The sequence below is a fragment of the Gossypium hirsutum genome, chromosome D09, assembly GCF_007990345.1.
Source record: "Gossypium hirsutum isolate 1008001.06 chromosome D09, Gossypium_hirsutum_v2.1, whole genome shotgun sequence".
Lineage (NCBI taxonomy): Eukaryota > Viridiplantae > Streptophyta > Magnoliopsida > Malvales > Malvaceae > Gossypium > Gossypium hirsutum.
In genome coordinates, this window is record NC_053445.1 from 45,142,459 (window position 1) to 45,160,492 (window position 18,034).

At 33.6% G+C, this 18,034-nt stretch overlaps 2 protein-coding genes across 2 annotated transcripts; both read left to right on the plus strand.

The window, feature by feature from the left end:
- Nucleotides 1-3,470: 3,470 nt before the first annotated feature.
- Nucleotides 3,471-6,084, plus strand: LOC107891135 (29 kDa ribonucleoprotein A, chloroplastic). Its single transcript, XM_016815815.2, has 5 exons — nucleotides 3,471-4,198; nucleotides 4,322-4,423; nucleotides 4,843-5,214; nucleotides 5,362-5,463; nucleotides 5,793-6,084. Exons 1-4 carry the CDS (start codon nucleotides 3,821-3,823, stop codon nucleotides 5,422-5,424), a joined length of 915 nt encoding a protein of 304 aa, XP_016671304.1. The 5' UTR covers nucleotides 3,471-3,820; the 3' UTR covers nucleotides 5,425-5,463; nucleotides 5,793-6,084.
- A 6,611-nt stretch (nucleotides 6,085-12,695) lies between these two features.
- On the plus strand, nucleotides 12,696-17,025 carry LOC107891134 (auxin response factor 18). Its single transcript, XM_016815814.2, has 4 exons — nucleotides 12,696-13,948; nucleotides 14,043-15,233; nucleotides 15,543-16,459; nucleotides 16,541-17,025. The coding sequence occupies exons 2-4, from the start codon at nucleotides 14,115-14,117 to the stop codon at nucleotides 16,629-16,631; spliced, it is 2,127 nt and encodes a 708-aa protein (XP_016671303.1). The 5' UTR covers nucleotides 12,696-13,948; nucleotides 14,043-14,114; the 3' UTR covers nucleotides 16,632-17,025.
- Nucleotides 17,026-18,034: the final 1,009 nt, after the last annotated feature.

Here is an 18,034-nt window from a genome sequence, read left to right on the forward strand (position 1 = left end):
ATATATTTATATATATTGTGTTTGTTTTTTTATATAATATTTATTTGGTTAAAAATTAAAAATTAAATGATTTTTATTAAATCTAAATATATAATATCAGTTGAACTTTACTTTTCCAAATTAAACAAATAAATTTAAAAATAAAAGCATTAATTTATATATATATATATTAGGCAGGCCAGGCATGTTTTTATTGATTTCTAAAAATATGAAAGCATTCTATTTTTAGGCTTAAACAATATTTTTTATGTTTTGCAAATTTTAATTAAAACCTACAATATATAATATAATGATTGATGAAAAATTCAAATTTGACTTGTAAAAATGTACAATAATTGAGTCCAACCAGTGATCTGTTTTGGCACTAGCAGTCTTCCTTCGTAGCCATTTTAAGAATAAATTTAAAAATGAATGAGAAAATAGTTGTTCCAATGAATCTGAATATATAAAGTCATTTTCATGAATTGAAAATAGACGATGTTTTGGATGCATTATCTTATAATAGGGTTTTCTTAATTTTAGAACCCAAAGAAGTAAGCAAAGGCCTATAGATATTTTTGAGGGGAATCCAATTATTTGAATGTGATTCAAGTCACACCTGACACGATGAATATTCTTGACAATTAAATTATTATATGGGATTTTATTTGTACAGTTTTTTGTTTAAAGTAAATAATTAACATTTTTAACTCTGAACTACAGAAAATATTAGTAGAAATCAAATTAAGAAAGATGTGAAAATATCAGACAGCCATAAATAAAAGGAACATTTTAAGTTTTCTTACCAAATCAAAAAAGAAAAATATGTTCATGTTAGGAAGACAAAATTAGCTGTTGCATAATATCGTAAATACTATTAAATTAATAAATTAATAATTGTTTGTAAATATAATGATTTTTATTTTCTTGTGTTTCATTGAAGAAGATCTCAAAAAAAAAATTTTCGATCAAAGTATCTAGAGAAGATAAAAATTGAATCTTTCGAGAGATTTCAAATCGATTCACTTCGAATGGACCAGATTTTTTGCGAGGTAAGGCGAGGTTAAAATGTAATAACGTAATATAGCAAAATAATCCATTTATTTTATGTTTAAGTATTTTTTTAAAAACAATTATGTTTAAATATTTACACTTTAAAAATATTAAAGATAAGTACAAAAAATTAAATTAAAAATGAATATGAATGTATCCAACATCCATGAAGGTAGTAATAATTTTCAAAATTATACATCTATAGTGGAACAGGGTAAGTGATGGAGCAGAGTGTGATAATTGTGAAGTAGTTGTAGATTTAGCAATATTTGTTTCCACCCCACTCCATTGTCATCCCTAAATTAGTCCCTCTACAAATATTATTTCATTTTTTTTTTGTGAAAATAAAGTAGAACATTGGAAAATACTAGAAAGACACTAGAGGAGAAATTTCGTGTAACTGTAAACCCTCTTCCTTACCAAAAGCCAACTTGGTGATACTATCAACTTCCAAGTTTTCATCAATGGGAACGTATTTAATTAACCAAGCTTCCTTATTTTGCAAATGTTGTAAGATACGCCTGATTAACGGAGAACTTAATCCCTTCAATAAGGACTCATTGACAGACCCAATGACTCTCACATTGTCTGCTTGTACCAAAACTCTATTATGTTGTCTTTCTTGTGCCAGTATCACACCATTGAGTATGCCCTACAATTGTGCTTCATAAATAAAACATTTCCCCAATTTGCAGTTGTAACCAAGTATCCAATTTCCATTATGGTTTTTCAATACACCGCCTGCTGTGGCACAACTGTGTTGGTTTTAATAGCTTCATCGAATCTTACTCGAACCCACCTTTATGTTTCCACCATCTCCGCTCTTGAGGTAGGTCTCACAGCAATGCCTCACTTAAAAGTTGCAATGCATTGATTAGCCCAACTGTGCGAGACTTTGACAATCTCCTCTGCACTCCACAGCACCCCATTAAAGGTGCAAATATTCTTGTTCATCCATATCCGCCAAGCAACTAGGCCAAAGAAGCACGATGAATCGACATTCCTCCAGACTATGTTGAGTTGATTTTCCAAATTAGACTCAATCCATTACTGCAAATTACCAGAAAAAAATAGGGTTACTTTATGGGGGGATGGATGCGGTTCCATACATTATTCACTGCATCACAATCCCTTAAAACATGTAATATGTCCTCTACTTCATGGCTTCAGATTAGACATCTTACGCCACTACCCACACCACGCCTTTGTCGTTCTACTTAAGTAAGCAACAGCTATTTGAGAGCCAGCTAAGAAAAACCCGCACCCTTTGAGGTCTCTTAACCTTCCATGAAAATTTCCAAGCTTCATCCTTAGGATTCCAAAAACTCTCATTAATCTTACGATAGGCGCTTTTAATAGAGAAACACACCGAAGAGGTTCCCAACCAAGCAATTCTATCAGGGCATGCTGCATGATGTAAAGGAATGAGGCTAGTAATGCGTCTAATTAAATCTTCAAAAAGCCAAACCCGAAAGAGTTCCAGATTCCACGTTCTTTCATCTGTAACCATCTCCCTTAAACAACAATCAATAACCATTTAGCACTTGCTGGAATAAGGTTAATTAGTGGGTCGATCTTCGGGATTCATCTGTCCCTCCAACACTTAATAGAGATACCATCTCTAATTGTCTAGAAAATGTTTTCTATAAGTAGAGGCCACACCTTAAACAAAGCTTTACAAAGAAAAGAGCAATTACTACGAGCGATGGTATGCCATCCTTAATCCCATACTTCGCCCGTAGCATACAAACCCACAAAGCCTCTAAACTCGACAGTATGTTAAACCCCAACTTTAATAAAAATAAAAATAAGTATTTTGATCTTTTAGCTGTCAAAACCCAAGCCATCCACAAGTCTTTGGCTGACAAACCAAAATCCAACTAACAATGGCCAATATCAAAAGAGAGTGTTTAAGGAAACTTAATCACAACATTAATGGTTTTTATCTATTTTACATAATTTTGATTGGTATAATAATAAATTAAACTCCCAAAGTTTACGCACCTGTCTTTTTTTTTTTGCATGTATTACTATTTTTCTGAAGCTAAATTTTATATATATTATTATTATTTTATTTTTTAGAATTTTAAATTTTTATATAATTTTTTCAATTTTTTTTGAAATAAGGTTAAATTCATTGAATATGTAAATATTGAAGGCTTATCGATAAAATTTATCTAAAATTGAATTGAAATAAAATATTAATAGCGTGATTAATTATTTTTAATCGGTCAAAATTAAATTATTCTAGTATTGTTATAGAGCGATGGATGTATTCAATATTGAAGATGACTTTTACAAAGAAAATTTAACCTAGACATGAATCCATATATTGTAGGGCTTAGGCCTGAAATGTTAAACCCATAAACTGTAGGACAGTCTGACCCATTTTCAGTTGAAATTTGTAATATTTTCATTGGGCTTTTGTCAATTGTGATAACCAACACCAAACCAAACCAAAGACAAAGAAAGACGGCAGGAGAAAGAATGGCATGGGAACTAAACTCCAACATCTTTTGTCAGAAGACAAAATATCTACTGAAATCTTCTGATCATAAAAATCGAACGGCCCAGATCTCATAATGTAGCCAAGTAGCCAACTCAACTTGCTCCCAATATCCCTATCCCACCGAAAATGGAAAAGGCTAGGCTAGGCTGATATCTTTTTTCCATTTCTCCCACTATAAATATCTAACCTAACCGCACAGTTGTTCTTAAACCCTCCTCCTTCCTGCCATTTCGAAAACCTTATCTTTTGAGAACGAAGTTTAAAGGAACCACACCAGCCATGTCTGCAACATCTGCCTCATCTCTTATTCTCCCATCGCTCAAACCCAAAGTTTTATCTTTATCCGACTCAACTCCCAATTCACTTTCCCTCTTCTCCCTTTCTCCAACCCCCCATGCAAAGCCTCTCTTTTGTTCTGCTCTTCCAAGTTTCCAGCTTTTAACCAAAAAGTCCTCTTTTTCTTCCAGGTTCCTTACAAAAGTTGCCGTTTCTTCTGAGTATGACCAGGAAGAGGACTTATTTGGCAGCGATGATGAAGAAAGGTCTCCTACTTTCTCCCCTGACTTGAAACTTTTTGTGGGTAATCTTCCTTTTACTGTGGATAGTGCTCAGCTTGCGGGTTTATTTGAAAACGCCGGAAACGTTGAGATGGTTGAGGTACTTTTGTTTTACTTTTTTTTTTTACTTAGTGATTACCCGATTTTATGTCTCTCAATCATTTGTAGACTTAGAATCAAATTGTTCACTCCGTTTAATGTGGTGAAATATTTCTTGTGGCAGGTGATTTACGACAAGGTAACTAGGAGAAGTAGGGGATTTGGATTTGTAACCATGTCCACAATCGAGGAAGTCGAAGCTGCTACTCAACAGTTCAATGGCTATGTAAGTCTTTTTTTAATTTTTCATATGCGATGACTATTTAGTGCTTTCCACATTGCTTAATTGGATTTTCTTTGTTACATGTCTATACCAAACAATGTGACTTTTCATTTTTTTAGTTTATCATGAACATATTCTTACATATTATTAGAAATTTTGAGTAGCAATGTCTTGTTTTAGCTTTAAAACCTACTCTTGCATATAAATCTGATCAACATATGGAGTAGCTGCTTTAAACTTTCTTCCACATTCTCTTTTGCAGCATTGTGGGGGAAAGGGGTGTTTGAAATGTCAAGTTTGCTCTAATTTTTTACTGTTTTAGTATCTAAATACCCCCCAATAAAAGTGATTAATTAATAATGTCTGTAGTTTTTATCACAAGCTTGTATTGAGATTATCGTAAAATTATCTTCTGGTTGCAGGAATTGGAAGGGAGAGCATTGAGAGTAAACTCAGGACCTCCTCCTCCTCGTAGGGAAGAATTTTCTCCTAGGGGAGCAAGAGGTGGTCCTTCGATGGGAGCAAGGGGTGGTCCTCCGATGGGAGCAAGGGGTGGTCCTCCTATGGGAGCAAGAGGTGGTCCTCCTATGGGAGCTTCAAATCGTGTCTATGTTGGTAACCTTTCATGGGGTGTTGATGATATAGCACTCGAGACCTTGTTCAGTGAGCAAGGCAGGGTTGTGGAAGCAAAAGTCGTTTATGACAGGGAAAGCGGTAGATCAAGGGGTTTTGGCTTTGTAACTTACAGATCTGCCGATGAGGTCAACAGTGCCATTAAATCCTTGAATGGTTGTGTAAGTTCATCGTTACCTTGGTCTTTCATGTGTGAATGTCTATAGCAACTTAGATTTTTGTGTGCATGACTTTGTACAAATTGCTTCGTCCTGAAATCTATTAAGCTCATTAATGATGGTGAATTACTTTAAATCTGTCTGGTGCAGGATTTGGATGGAAGACCAATTCGGGTCACTGTAGCAGAGTCTAGGCCAAGGCGCCAATTTTGAGTGCGGATATTTCCTACTGATGCTGCTAAAATTCTTTGGGTACAAGCTTCATTCTTTGGGCATTTAATTGATTTTTTGTTATAAAAAATGATTTGCCTTCCAGGCCACATTTAGTCAATTTTATGCTTTCTTTATCATTAGTTCTGAGGTTTCCTTCGTACTTGAAGATTTTCAGTTTTCGTAGCTATAAAGCATATGAACTTGTTCTCCTTCAACTTATCTGACGGTATAACACATTTTAGGTTGAAGACGTGAAAGACTATCATGTTACACGAAAACTGGTCCTAAATTAAATGTTAATTGATTGTACTGATTTTAAGTTGGATTGGACTGCATTACTTACGACTTGCTGGTTCTCATTTTATCAGGGACGCCTAAGATATGCAGCCGGAAGCTGGCAACTGCAGTATTTTCCTGTTCGTGGGATTCTGCTCGGCTGCATTTGGACGTTATGGTTGATCTGGCTGCTTTTTACACTAGGAAAAGCTGATAATATCCATTTAAATGTTTTTATTGTATGTTTCAAGTATCTTATGATTGGGTGACTGACAATGTAGCCTAATGTTTCGCCTCGTTGGATATAGTTGCTTCAAATTATTGACATGTTTGGCTCCCTTGTACAACCTTGTGGTGGAAGAAGGCCTTTTTATGTTTGTTGCAGTCGAGGCAAAAGCCGGTCCTAGATTATTTATTTGAGAGTTTCATTTCATGCTCGAGGCTCATTTTTGTCATCCCGTGGAGTAGTCACCATTGGTAGCGTCGCCTGGGCTCTTTACAATAAGGCCTTTTAACTGGAACTTTTTAACCTTTAAGCCCAAACCCAAAATTTGATTGAGAGAAGGGGGGGTAACAATTCTTCACGCTTTTTTTTTTTTGTATATTAGGTAAGGGGATTGACTGGAGTTCATTAATTTTACAGAAGATAAATAAATAAATGAGATGCATAATTTTATAGTCACTTTTATGAGAAAAGTGAAGTTATAAATGGATAGGCAAAAGTATGGTATATATGTGCTGCAACCACCAGCCTAATCTGCTTATGTTGCAAAATTAGAGCGGTGGGACCATACAACCCGTCTGTCGCTTTCATGGTAAATATATATTTGAAGTCCCTTGAAAAATTACAAATTACTGTAATGATACTTTAACCTTTTTAAAATATTTTTTCTGCTTCGTCCCTGTAGTCAACATCGTCATCATCTAGGCAAAAACCAGAACCAGTAGGCAAACAACATGGTTGAAGGCAATTATTTTGGTGAATGTAGCAATGCTATCTGTCAGCATTTCTGATAATATACTAATTAAGAGTATAGCTTTGTTTTTCCACATATGGTTAACAGACAATAGATATCTCTCAACTTCTTATAAAGTTGGTTCAAATGTTAGTGTAGCCCTTTTGCATTATTTCCTTTACCTGTCATTTTCTAATAAAATATTTAATTTCAATTAAATTAAAAAAATTAATAGTTTGATGCTTAAAACAGAACCAAAAGCATTGTTATTAATTTCTATAAAAAAGATGTTTGTAACTTGAAAGGGAATTTGATTAATTTTTTATTTTAACTCTTATTAAATATATGTTCAAATATTAAGGTTGAAGGGTGTAAAAAGCTTTTAGATTTTTTTTTAAATAGCAATTAAGCTTTTTTTTTTTTTGCACTCAATTGAGCACTTGAACTTTTAAAATGCATCAAAAAGGCCCTCAAACTTCTTCAAAAGAAGCAATAAAGCCCCTACTTTTTTTTCACTCAATTAGGTACTTGAACTTTCAAAATGCCTCAAAAAGACCCTCAAAATTTTTCAAATAAGCAATTAAGCCCATGGTCTTATTAAAAATTAGAAAAATAAAAAAAATTTAGAAAAATTATTAAATTCTAATAAAATTTTTAAAAATTAAAAATTTATTAAAAATTAGAATTTTTTATAAAAATCTTAAAAATATAAAAAAAATTGTAAAATTTTATAAAAAAGCATAAAAAAACTAATGACCTCTAGTTTTTTTAATTAAAGTCATCACGTGTCGTAATACAGCGTGACATATGACGAAAAATGATAAAAAAATAAAAATAAATAAAAGTTATAGAATGCTCCTTTTGATACGATAATTTTTATAATTTTTTTATGATATTTATATTTCTTTACATTTTGTATAATTTGCTTATGACTTTATAAAATTTTATAATTTTTTATATTTCTATATATTTTATAATTTTTGACAATTTTTATAAAATTTTACAACTTTTTATATTTTTAACGATTTTTTTTTCTATTTTTAAAAAATATTTAATATTTAATATTTGAATTTTTTATTAAAAATTAATAATATTTATAACTTTTATTGATTTTAAATTTTTATAATTTTTAATAAGACCAGTGACTTAATTGCTTTTTTTGAAAAAATTTAAAGATTTTTTGATACATTTTAAAAATTCAAATACGTGCATAAAAAGTAAAGATTTAATTATTATTTTTAAATTAAAAGTTTTTTACGCCCTTAAACCAAAAATTAATTCATTCCAAAAGAAAAGAGTGATGCCAAAAATGTATTATTCCAATTCCTAATTAAAATAAAATGGAAAACATGGAAAGGATGATTTACCTAAAATATAAATGTAAATGTCAGTGTAAAAATATACATTAAAATGAAATGAAAGAGAAAAAGTAAAAGGAAGAGGGGACTAAATAGTAAAAAAGGGTAATTATTGAATTGAAGTAATTAATGGTGCATCTTTGTAATCAATGCAACCAATAACGAAAATTAGCTCCAAAAATGTAGTTTTACCCATAAAACATGTTACTGAGGTGTGACACGTACAGTTGGGTTAGGTTAGCTATCATCGCGGGAGGGAGATTGTAATTGTAATGCGTATGGATTGTCCGTGTCCGAAGAAGGCCACGCTGGCTTTTAATTGTTGGTAGTTTTATATATGCCTTTTCCATTCTAATGATGATCATGATGTTAGCCAAGAAAGATGTGCGTAATGATGGAAATACATTCAGTTACCTATACGTATATATTAAAATAAATTATACGTATACCACTCGACTAAAGATTCATTTTTATTTTAATATGTACAAGTTATTATCTTTATCAATAGGGTTACCAACTCGGTTAGAGAAATTTTAAACATGCCCTTCCATAATTAAAATTAATTATATTATTTAATGGTATTTTAATATTTTTATTTAAAAAACCGGTAAAAATATGCATATGATGAGACTTGAACTAATTGCATGAGTAAAATCTTTAATTTACCACTTATTTAAAGATTTATTTTGATATTTTTATACATACTTTATTACTTCCACCATTTGTATATATATATTAACAATGCACTTGATTGAGTTAGCATCGAAAGTTAACACCGATTTAAGATTGATGACAACACAATAATAAACAATTTAATTTTTTTAAAATAATATCATATATATTTAATGTGTTATTATTAATTAGTTTCAAGTTATATATTTCATTATTTATTATATATTATTTTTAAATACACATTTGTATTTTATATTTGTGGCTTCCACGCACATACATGTGCAGATATTAACCATTGGATATCTATTATTTGAATTTAACTTAAATTTACAAAATCCAATGTCCAAATTCATTTACTTTGTAATAAATTCGGGTTCGGATTTTCAAATCCTTGATCAGTGTTTTTTTTTTTAACAAAATATTTTTTGAAAATATTCGTCAAATAACTTGATTAAATATTTGCAGATTGAAATTTAAAATTGAAGTAAATGGCAGAAATCATAGTGTGTGTGTTATCCAGTGTGATTTGTGCTTTTAAATCCAACCATTATGAAATTTGGTTTCATCTCCACGTAAAAGGGCGGAGGGTCCTAATGCAGCTAATGTTCTTGGTAATGGGTCTTTGTCTTTGTCCTTGGCACCAACAAATGTTCAAACTTCTGGCCAATAGTTTACGTTTTACAGGCTATACAATACAAGGGAATAATGGTTCCATATCTGGCATTTCCAAAATGGAGAGAGAGGGAGGTTATAAATTAAGTGAATGGTCCTGGCTTTGATTAATGTTCCCACCCAAATGTATTTGAAACCTTCATGATGCTTGAACCATACACATCGACCTGATACTGTTTAGACATTTTTCATTTTTAATGACAAACATAATGTGGGTTAAATGTCTCAAGTTTCGGTTGAGATTAATAATCAGGCAAGGCAGCAGATGGGAGATTTTAAAACATGACTGGAGCTTGAATTTAATTATGATTCCAACATTTTGCATATTTATGTGTACCTCTATATGACAACCTTGATGCTAAAATGTCATGTCCCCCCTATCATCATAAATGATCATTACTAATCTTTGGATAATTTTATCAGTAACTGATCTTCAATAATGACTGACAACAAAATATACGGCTGCACACTTAATCTTAACAGTCACTGTTCCATGAAGAAGAAGAAGAAGAAGGAAAGCTTTCCCTTTTTTAACACACAACTTCATTTGAAATTCTTTCTTTAACTTCACATTGATGAGCTCAATGTTGAAACTGGTAGTTAACGTCGACGAATTTACAATGTTCATCACATTATAGCTCTCGGATTGGACCTTAAAACTTAAAAGCTAACTCCTCAGCCTAGTTTAAGGTCCCCTCTCCAGAAAAAGGAGCAAACATATGATGTGAATCCCAGAAAGCTATTTTGAGTTGCCAGTAGCTCAGATTGGGCGTATTAGGGTGAGTCCTATTGGTAGATTATGAAGACTTGTTTAGCCACTGGAGCTGCGCTTTGTATGCAATGTTTTGCTGCTGGTAATTAAGAACAAGTTTCACTTCTTACCTAATAGGTTTGTTGAAGTTATTAATAAATTGAGTGAATGAACAAAAGATTTTTCATGTAGACGGAGCTAAAACGATTATTAAATTAATCTTCAGTGAGGTTGAATTGTGCACACAAATGTGGTTATTTGTCAAATAGGGTAAACTTGAAGTTCACCAAATCGAAAAGTCTACTCAACTGTTTCTTCTTCCAGATTCCTTTGTTAAGGTGAACTTGAAGTTAACCAAATCACTGTCAGCGGCAAGCTTCACGCGCGGCTGGTAACGTGTGGGTTTCCTTTTTGTTTTGTCAAAGGAAAGTGACAAAAATACCCAACAAAAGATTTTCTTTGTTTTACTTTTGGTCAAGTCTCAAGACTTGACTCAATTCACTGCTCTAACACAACAGAGTTGGATGGGAGTACCCACCACAAACTATAAAAATTTGTTCTCCTCCCCACGCGCCTCCCAATGTACACTATTCTAGCATTCGATGCAAATATTTGGCTAAATAGATAATATATGTCGGTTTTTTTTAATTAATTAAATAGATTTTTTTAAGTTTTAAAAAATAGATCGATTTTAGAGAGAGTGTGTGAAAATACGTTCAACTATACGCGCTACTGATATGTCAAGAAAAGCATGTACATTTGGACGCATTTTCTTTAGAATTTTCAAAAATACTTCTATCTTTATGCGCTTTCCCTAATATGTCAGTAAAAAGCTCGTTCAATTGAACATACTTTCACACCCTCTTTTTAAAATCGACTTGTTTTTTTAAATCTTGAAGATTTGGAAAAAAACGAACTATTTAACTAATTAAAAAATCTACATAGCGCAAATACTTGCTCTCAATTTGGGGTTTTTCAAATTCCTTTGTATTGTGATTGTTTATTTCGGATTCAATTTAAATTTAACTTATTCATTTTTTATAAAACCTTTAAATATTTTTGGGATAATATTTGAATTAAAGTATTTGTGTAGAAATATATATGTATAAAGAACCGTATGTTTTAAATGGGAATAGTAGTTTTTCTTAAGAAATAAAGTTTTTTTAATATAAAAGTTGTTTATTTTAAGTAGTGGTTTTGATGGAAAACAAAGGTAGTGGTTTAAGTTGTTGTATTTAAGTATTTTGTATGAAAACATTAGAAAACAAAAAAAAATTATAATAATATTTTGGTTACAATTAGTTTTGGACATTGCATAAAGGAATGTTTTGGTTAAAATATGTTCTAAGTTTATGTACTCTTCATATATTTGAAATCTAGTCATTTACTTTTATTTTAAGAAATTTGATCCCTAAACTTTTTAGATAATGAATTCTGATTATCAGACAATCACTTATTCACAAACTTCGTGTGGGGCTAATAGTTTTCATTTCTCGTCTCGTGGAAAACCTTTTCGCTCCGCTTAGCCCTATCTCCCTCTAGGGGTATTTTAGTGAAAGGTTCTATAGGAACCGGACGATCCTATTTGTTCAAATACTTAATGACAAACTCATACGTTCCTTTCATTACATATTTCTGAACAAGTTCCTGGATAACAAGCTTAAAGGTTTTTTTATTGATGATATCGATATTGATGATAGTGACGCTATTGATCGTGACCTTGATACGGAGCTGGAGCTTCTAACTATGATGAATGCGTAGAAAATTTCCATTTTTTATATTATTCATATTCGTTTTACAGTTTGTGTTCTGGGTTTGTGGTTGCCCCTCTCAATAATGTCGACTCCAGAATTTGAACTTACGTTCTCCTTTAACAATCCAATGTATCTTACCACTGCAAGATTAATACTCGATACAGTAACAAATTAAATAAATTTATTTTTAAATTATTTTATGATGCTATCATTTAATTTAAAAATATATACCTTTAAAAATGATTTTTTTTTAAAATTTCTAATTAAGTTACACTTGATTAACTCAAATTGCCAACTTCATATGAAATTTTATAATAATATTTTTATACTTTTTTACAACTAATATATTTACACTATTATTAAGTCATTGATTATTTTTTTATACAATATATAGAATTATAAATAATTTTTTTCTAAATCTTAAATAAAATAATAAAATAAGTTTAAACGTACTCGAATTCATCCTTCTTCCGATATAATGAATAATAATCCTTGATTGTTAATTGCTATATATAAAATCTCTCAATTAAATTTTCATTAAAATTTTTCATAAATATATATCTTAAGCGTGGCGTAGGATATAATATTTTTAACGAAAAATCATTCTTTTACCGAATTTTAATAAAGTAGCGTATAAACCACTCGCGGCAAAATAGAGTGAAAAACAGAAAAGAAAAGAGCAGACAACAGTAGCATCAATCCCAAAAGTGAAACAATTCGAGGTTAACCAAAGGTCCAAATTAAAGGTACACGCTTAACTCTGATTGAGTAAAACTTGAACCACGGTTAAGTTGTGTTGTTATTGGTTAACCACTGCCTTAGCTTTGCTTTTAGACTTCAAACATATGAAGATAGAGGGGGTTTGTGAAATAATGGAATATTAATGAAAATTTTGAAACATAAGTTCTTTTTTGTAGTTAAATTGATAAATGAGAATTAATAAAACGATATTTTAAGAAATATGATTTGATTCATGAAAAAGGTTGAAATATGGATAGGCTTCTTAGACATCTTTGTTGGTTTGCTGGCTTCTTATACAGTTTCCTTCAGATCCGAAGAAAATGGGTAATAAAAACATAAAATGAATAAACAAAAAACACATTACTAAATTATCTTTTGAGTTTATATTTATGTTTTTTTTGGGTTTTTAATATTGCTTTTAATAATTTTAGGTGTTAAAAGGGTGTTCTGTTCTTTCAGTGTATGCTTTTTGGACACTTGCATGATCCAAAAAGTTGCCTCTCTTCATATATATATCTATATGTATATATTTTCCCTTCATTTTCCCTTCCTCCTACTTTCTTCTTATTCTTCTTCTTTGTGCGCTAATGGCTTTTTTATCTGCTTCTGTGTCGGCCAACGAGTAATTTCTTGATTGAATCCTTGAAAGAAATTGCACACCCAAAGAAGATTCATCACTGTTTTCCTTCTTTTTATCCCTCTAGATATCCTCTTTGGGTCTTTATAGGAGGATAATTTGGAGGAGGTTCTGATTACAGGAACTTTGTGTGTTGTTAGTTGCTCAGAGTTTTTGGGGTTTCTTTATGGGGTCAAAGAGACTGTAAGATTAGCAGAGAACTCTTTTTTTGGGGGGTGTGCGTTTAGTTTCTGGGTTTCTTTTTTCCCTATTTTTAATGGATCTTAATTTTTGTAGTGAAGTTTTGATGGTGAACTCAAAACATGGTGAATTGAACAGTTGTCTTTTTTTCTCTCTCTCTTTTAGTCTCTGATTTTTTACCATAAAAAAAGTGTTTCCTTGGGGTAGATTTTGTTGTTCATAGCTAGTTATAGGGAGGCTACAAAACTCTTTTAATTGGAGGAAGACAGACTCTTGGGAAGCTTTGAATGTTGTTTAATGAAGCCTTAGATATTTTGTGAGAAAAAAAATGGAGCTTTTTGGAATCTGAAGTTGGCTCTTATTTTGGCAACAGAATGATGAGATTCTGTGGAATTCCAAGTTTTTGTTTTGGATTCTCTTTCTGGTGAGGATTGAAGATCAAAGAAGATTTTCGCTGGATATTCTGGCCTTTGCGAAGAAGAACGCCCTTAATCACAGTGTTCCTTGATCATACAAGCTTTTTCAAGGTAGTAATTCCGCTTTCAATTCAACCCCTTTATTTCTGATCCTTTATTTCTTTTTTGGTTATTGAATTTGATGAATAAGTTTCTTTTCTTACAGCATTTCCTTAAAGAGAGAAGTGGTAACGGAAAAGGAAAGTTTCACTGTTACAATCATTGTTTGGATTGAGAGATGATTACTTTTATGGAGTCGAAAGAGAAACCGAAAGAGATGGAGAAATGCTTGGATTCTCAGCTATGGCATGCTTGTGCTGGTGGAATGGTTCAAATGCCTTCAGTTAACACCAAAGTCTTTTACTTTCCTCAAGGCCATTCCGAGCACGCTTGTGGCACTGTTGATTTCAGGAACTGTCCTCGAATACAAGCTTATATACTCTGCAGAGTCGCCGCCGTTAAGTTCATGGCCGATCCTGAAACCGACGAGGTTTTCGCCAAAATCAGGCTGATCCCAGTTAACACCAATGACCCTGATTTTGAAGATGATGGAATAGGAAGCATTAATGGGAATGAAACACAAGAAAAACCGGCTTCCTTTGCAAAGACATTGACTCAATCAGATGCTAACAATGGTGGGGGATTTTCAGTTCCAAGGTACTGTGCTGAAACGATATTTCCCAGATTGGATTACTCTGCTGATCCCCCGGTTCAGACCATTCTGGCTAAGGATGTCCATGGGGAAACTTGGAAGTTTAGGCATATTTACAGGGGTACCCCAAGGAGACATCTTTTGACTACGGGCTGGAGTACTTTTGTCAACCATAAGAAGCTTGTAGCTGGTGACTCGATTGTGTTTCTTAGGGCGGAAAATGGGGATCTCTGCATCGGAATTAGGAGGGCGAAGAGGGGGATTGGTGGAGGACCCGAGTCTTCAACCGGATGGAATGCTACTGCTGGAAATTGTATGATCCCGTATGGGGGGTTTTCAGCATTTCTGAGGGAAGATGAGGGCAAGCTGATGAGAAATGGAAGCAGTAATGGGGTTAGCTCAAATGGTAATTTGATGGGGAAGAGGAAGGTTAGGCCTGAACAAGTTATTGAAGCTGCAACACTTGCTTCCAATGGCCAACAATTCGAGGTCGTTTACTACCCAAGGGCGAGTACTCCTGAGTTCTGCGTGAAGGCCTCTTTAGTGAAGGCTGCATTGCAGATCCGGTGGTGCTCAGGAATGAGGTTCAAAATGGCATTCGAAACAGAGGATTCTTCTCGGATTAGTTGGTTTATGGGCACTATATCTTCAGTTCAAGTCGCAGATCCCCTCCACTGGCCTGACTCACCTTGGAGGCTTCTTCAGGTCGGTTCTCTTTGCTTCTAATTGTGTGTTACTCTATGGTTTCTCCGTTGTTTCAGTTCATGTATCTATGTATGCATTGCGATTTTCATGCTGTTCATAGCAATGGTTATTACTAGGATAGCTTACTTGTGCTCTCTTATTGAGAATATCATGAATTTGCCAATTTATTGGGACATGTATATGATGATTTGTTTATAATTGCATATTTTGTGTTACAAGCTGACATGAAAGATGTCATTGACCATATATTTGGATCCTGTGAACGAACAACTGGAATATGGTCTTATATGATCAAGTTCTGTATTGCAGGTTACATGGGACGAGCCAGATTTGCTTCAGAATGTCAAACGAGTTAGTCCTTGGCTGGTGGAATTGGTTTCGAACATGCCCGCGATTCATCTATCTCCCTTTTCACCACCAAGGAAAAAGTTGAGACTGCCGCAGCACTCGGATTTTCACCTAGATGGTCAACTTCCAATGCCGACATTTTCAGGCAACCTCCTTGGGGCCAGCAACCCCTTTGGGTGTTTACCCAACACTGCTCCTGCTGGCATGCAGGGAGCCAGGCATGCTCATTACGGTCTATCTTTATCAGATCTCCACCTCAATAAACTGCAGTCAGGTCTCTTTCCGGCTAGTTTCCCACCACTTGATTACGCTCCTGTACCTAATAGGACCTCCAATGGTGGCCCAAACATTCGAAAGCCTAGCATGAGTGAGAACGTTTCTTGTGTGCTAACCATGTCCCATCCCTCACAGAATACCAAGAAAGCTGATGGTGCAAAGACACCTCAGCTTGTACTTTTCGGTCGGCCGATTCTTACTGAACAGCAAATCTCTCTCAGCTGCTCTGGTGATACAATCTCACCAGTTCTTACTGGAAATAGTTCTTCAGAATATCTGGATAAGGCAGCAAACTTTTCCGATGGTTCTGGATCTGCTCTTCATCAACAAGGCCTTCCTGAGCGAGCATCCTGCAAAGGTCTCCCGTGGTACAAAAACAATCGCCAAGAAACTGAACCCAATTTAGAGACCGGTCACTGTAAAGTTTTCATGGAATCAGAGGATGTCGGTCGTACACTCGACCTTTCTTTGCTGGGGTCTTATGATGAACTGCAGAGAAAGTTGGCAGACATGTTTGGTATAGAAAACTCCGAAACTCTGAGCCATTTACTCTATCGGGATGCTACGGGTGCTGTCAAACAAATTGGAGAAGAACCATTCAGGTAGAACTCATTCACCTTGTATGTTTATGGGTTAATGCCCTCACAAAGGGCATGGTAATCAATTTCTCATTGCCATTGCAGTGACTTTATGAAAACCGCGAGGAGATTAACGATTCTAACGGATTCAAGCAGCGACAACGTAGGAGAATATAGAGGAAGAAGCAAACCTTGAATTCAACATGTACAGCTGACTGCAACCTATTCACCTTATTGAAGTTGTAGGAAGGGGGGCTGCTCAAGTCCATGTTGCGGACTTCCAATCCTTAAAAACTCTTGCCTGATTCAGAGTTGTTCCCCATTGTTTTCAATGGATATTTGGATTTTAAAGCTTGCTCAAGTTCATAGTTCATCGAACATTTTTGTTGGCATATTTGTTCCTTTGAGGTTTCCGGGGACACCAAGTCAGTTTGTAGGACATGGCCCTGTGTATTTAGGGGCTCTGTTTGCCTTTTACAGTTTTATTAGGTTTCTTTTACCATTGGGGGAATTAAAGAAAAAACAAAAGCTAAAAGCTGCCCTATCTGTACTTCAATTCTAATAACTATAAAGTGTACAATTCAAAGGTTTTCCTGTGCCCTGCTTACATCAAATCAAGTCCGATGAGTATCTTTCATTTTACATGGGGGTTTATCTTTTATACAAAACATATGGCAGTTCGTGATCAAGCTGTGAATATTGACAAAAATGGTTACGTGCATGAAATAAAAAGCTAGAAAAATGAAGGAATGGGTGTAATCAAGGATCAAGAGAGAACAAATATTTGGGTTGACTAAAGTAATTTGAGTGAATCAGATGTTTCACACTACAACAGATTCTATGGATTCTGTACTAATTACTCATTGCCATCTCTTTAATCTCAAATTTTCTTTTTTAATTATATAATACTTCATTACTAAATGTACCTTCCTAATAAATTAAGAGGAAAACAAGATATGAGACATTGGGATTGCAAAAGGAGATTAATTGTCAAACACAAAGTCAAGAGAGAGGAAAAGAAGTAAATCTGAATCAGAACCGCACGTGTGAGAGAGAAAGTGAGGGATTCACGTGCAACAGAAACACCTTTTTTTTTTCGTCCAAACATTTTAAATAATTCCTATTAAGGTCTTCAAAGTTTTAACTTAATTTTCAAATTACTATTACATTTGAGGTGTTAATTTTAAACGACAAGCTTGTAAACCGGATTACAACATATAATGCAATTAACCCTAATTATTTTGATATAAATTAAAAATTCTTTAATAGAAACCGTGGATAAAATAATAGATGCCGAGGGGCTTCACGTGTGGCCAACGTCAGCTAAGGTAAGCGTGGGCAAGTGTTGCGGCGTTTCGATGACTGCGCTGCTGCTTGCCTTGCCTCTGGTTTTGGCTTCACTTTACCACCTTTTTCTCTCCTCTTGTTTCTTGTTTTCTTTGAACTCCACATTTAATTCGGTATTTACTGGGTTATTTTCTTTAAATAAAAGTACAATTGCGAAACTAGCTGAAAATTTTTGATTCGATTCCAGCTTAAATTTAATTAAAACATAATATAGCTATCAAATACCAAATATAAAAAGATGTAAAAGAAATT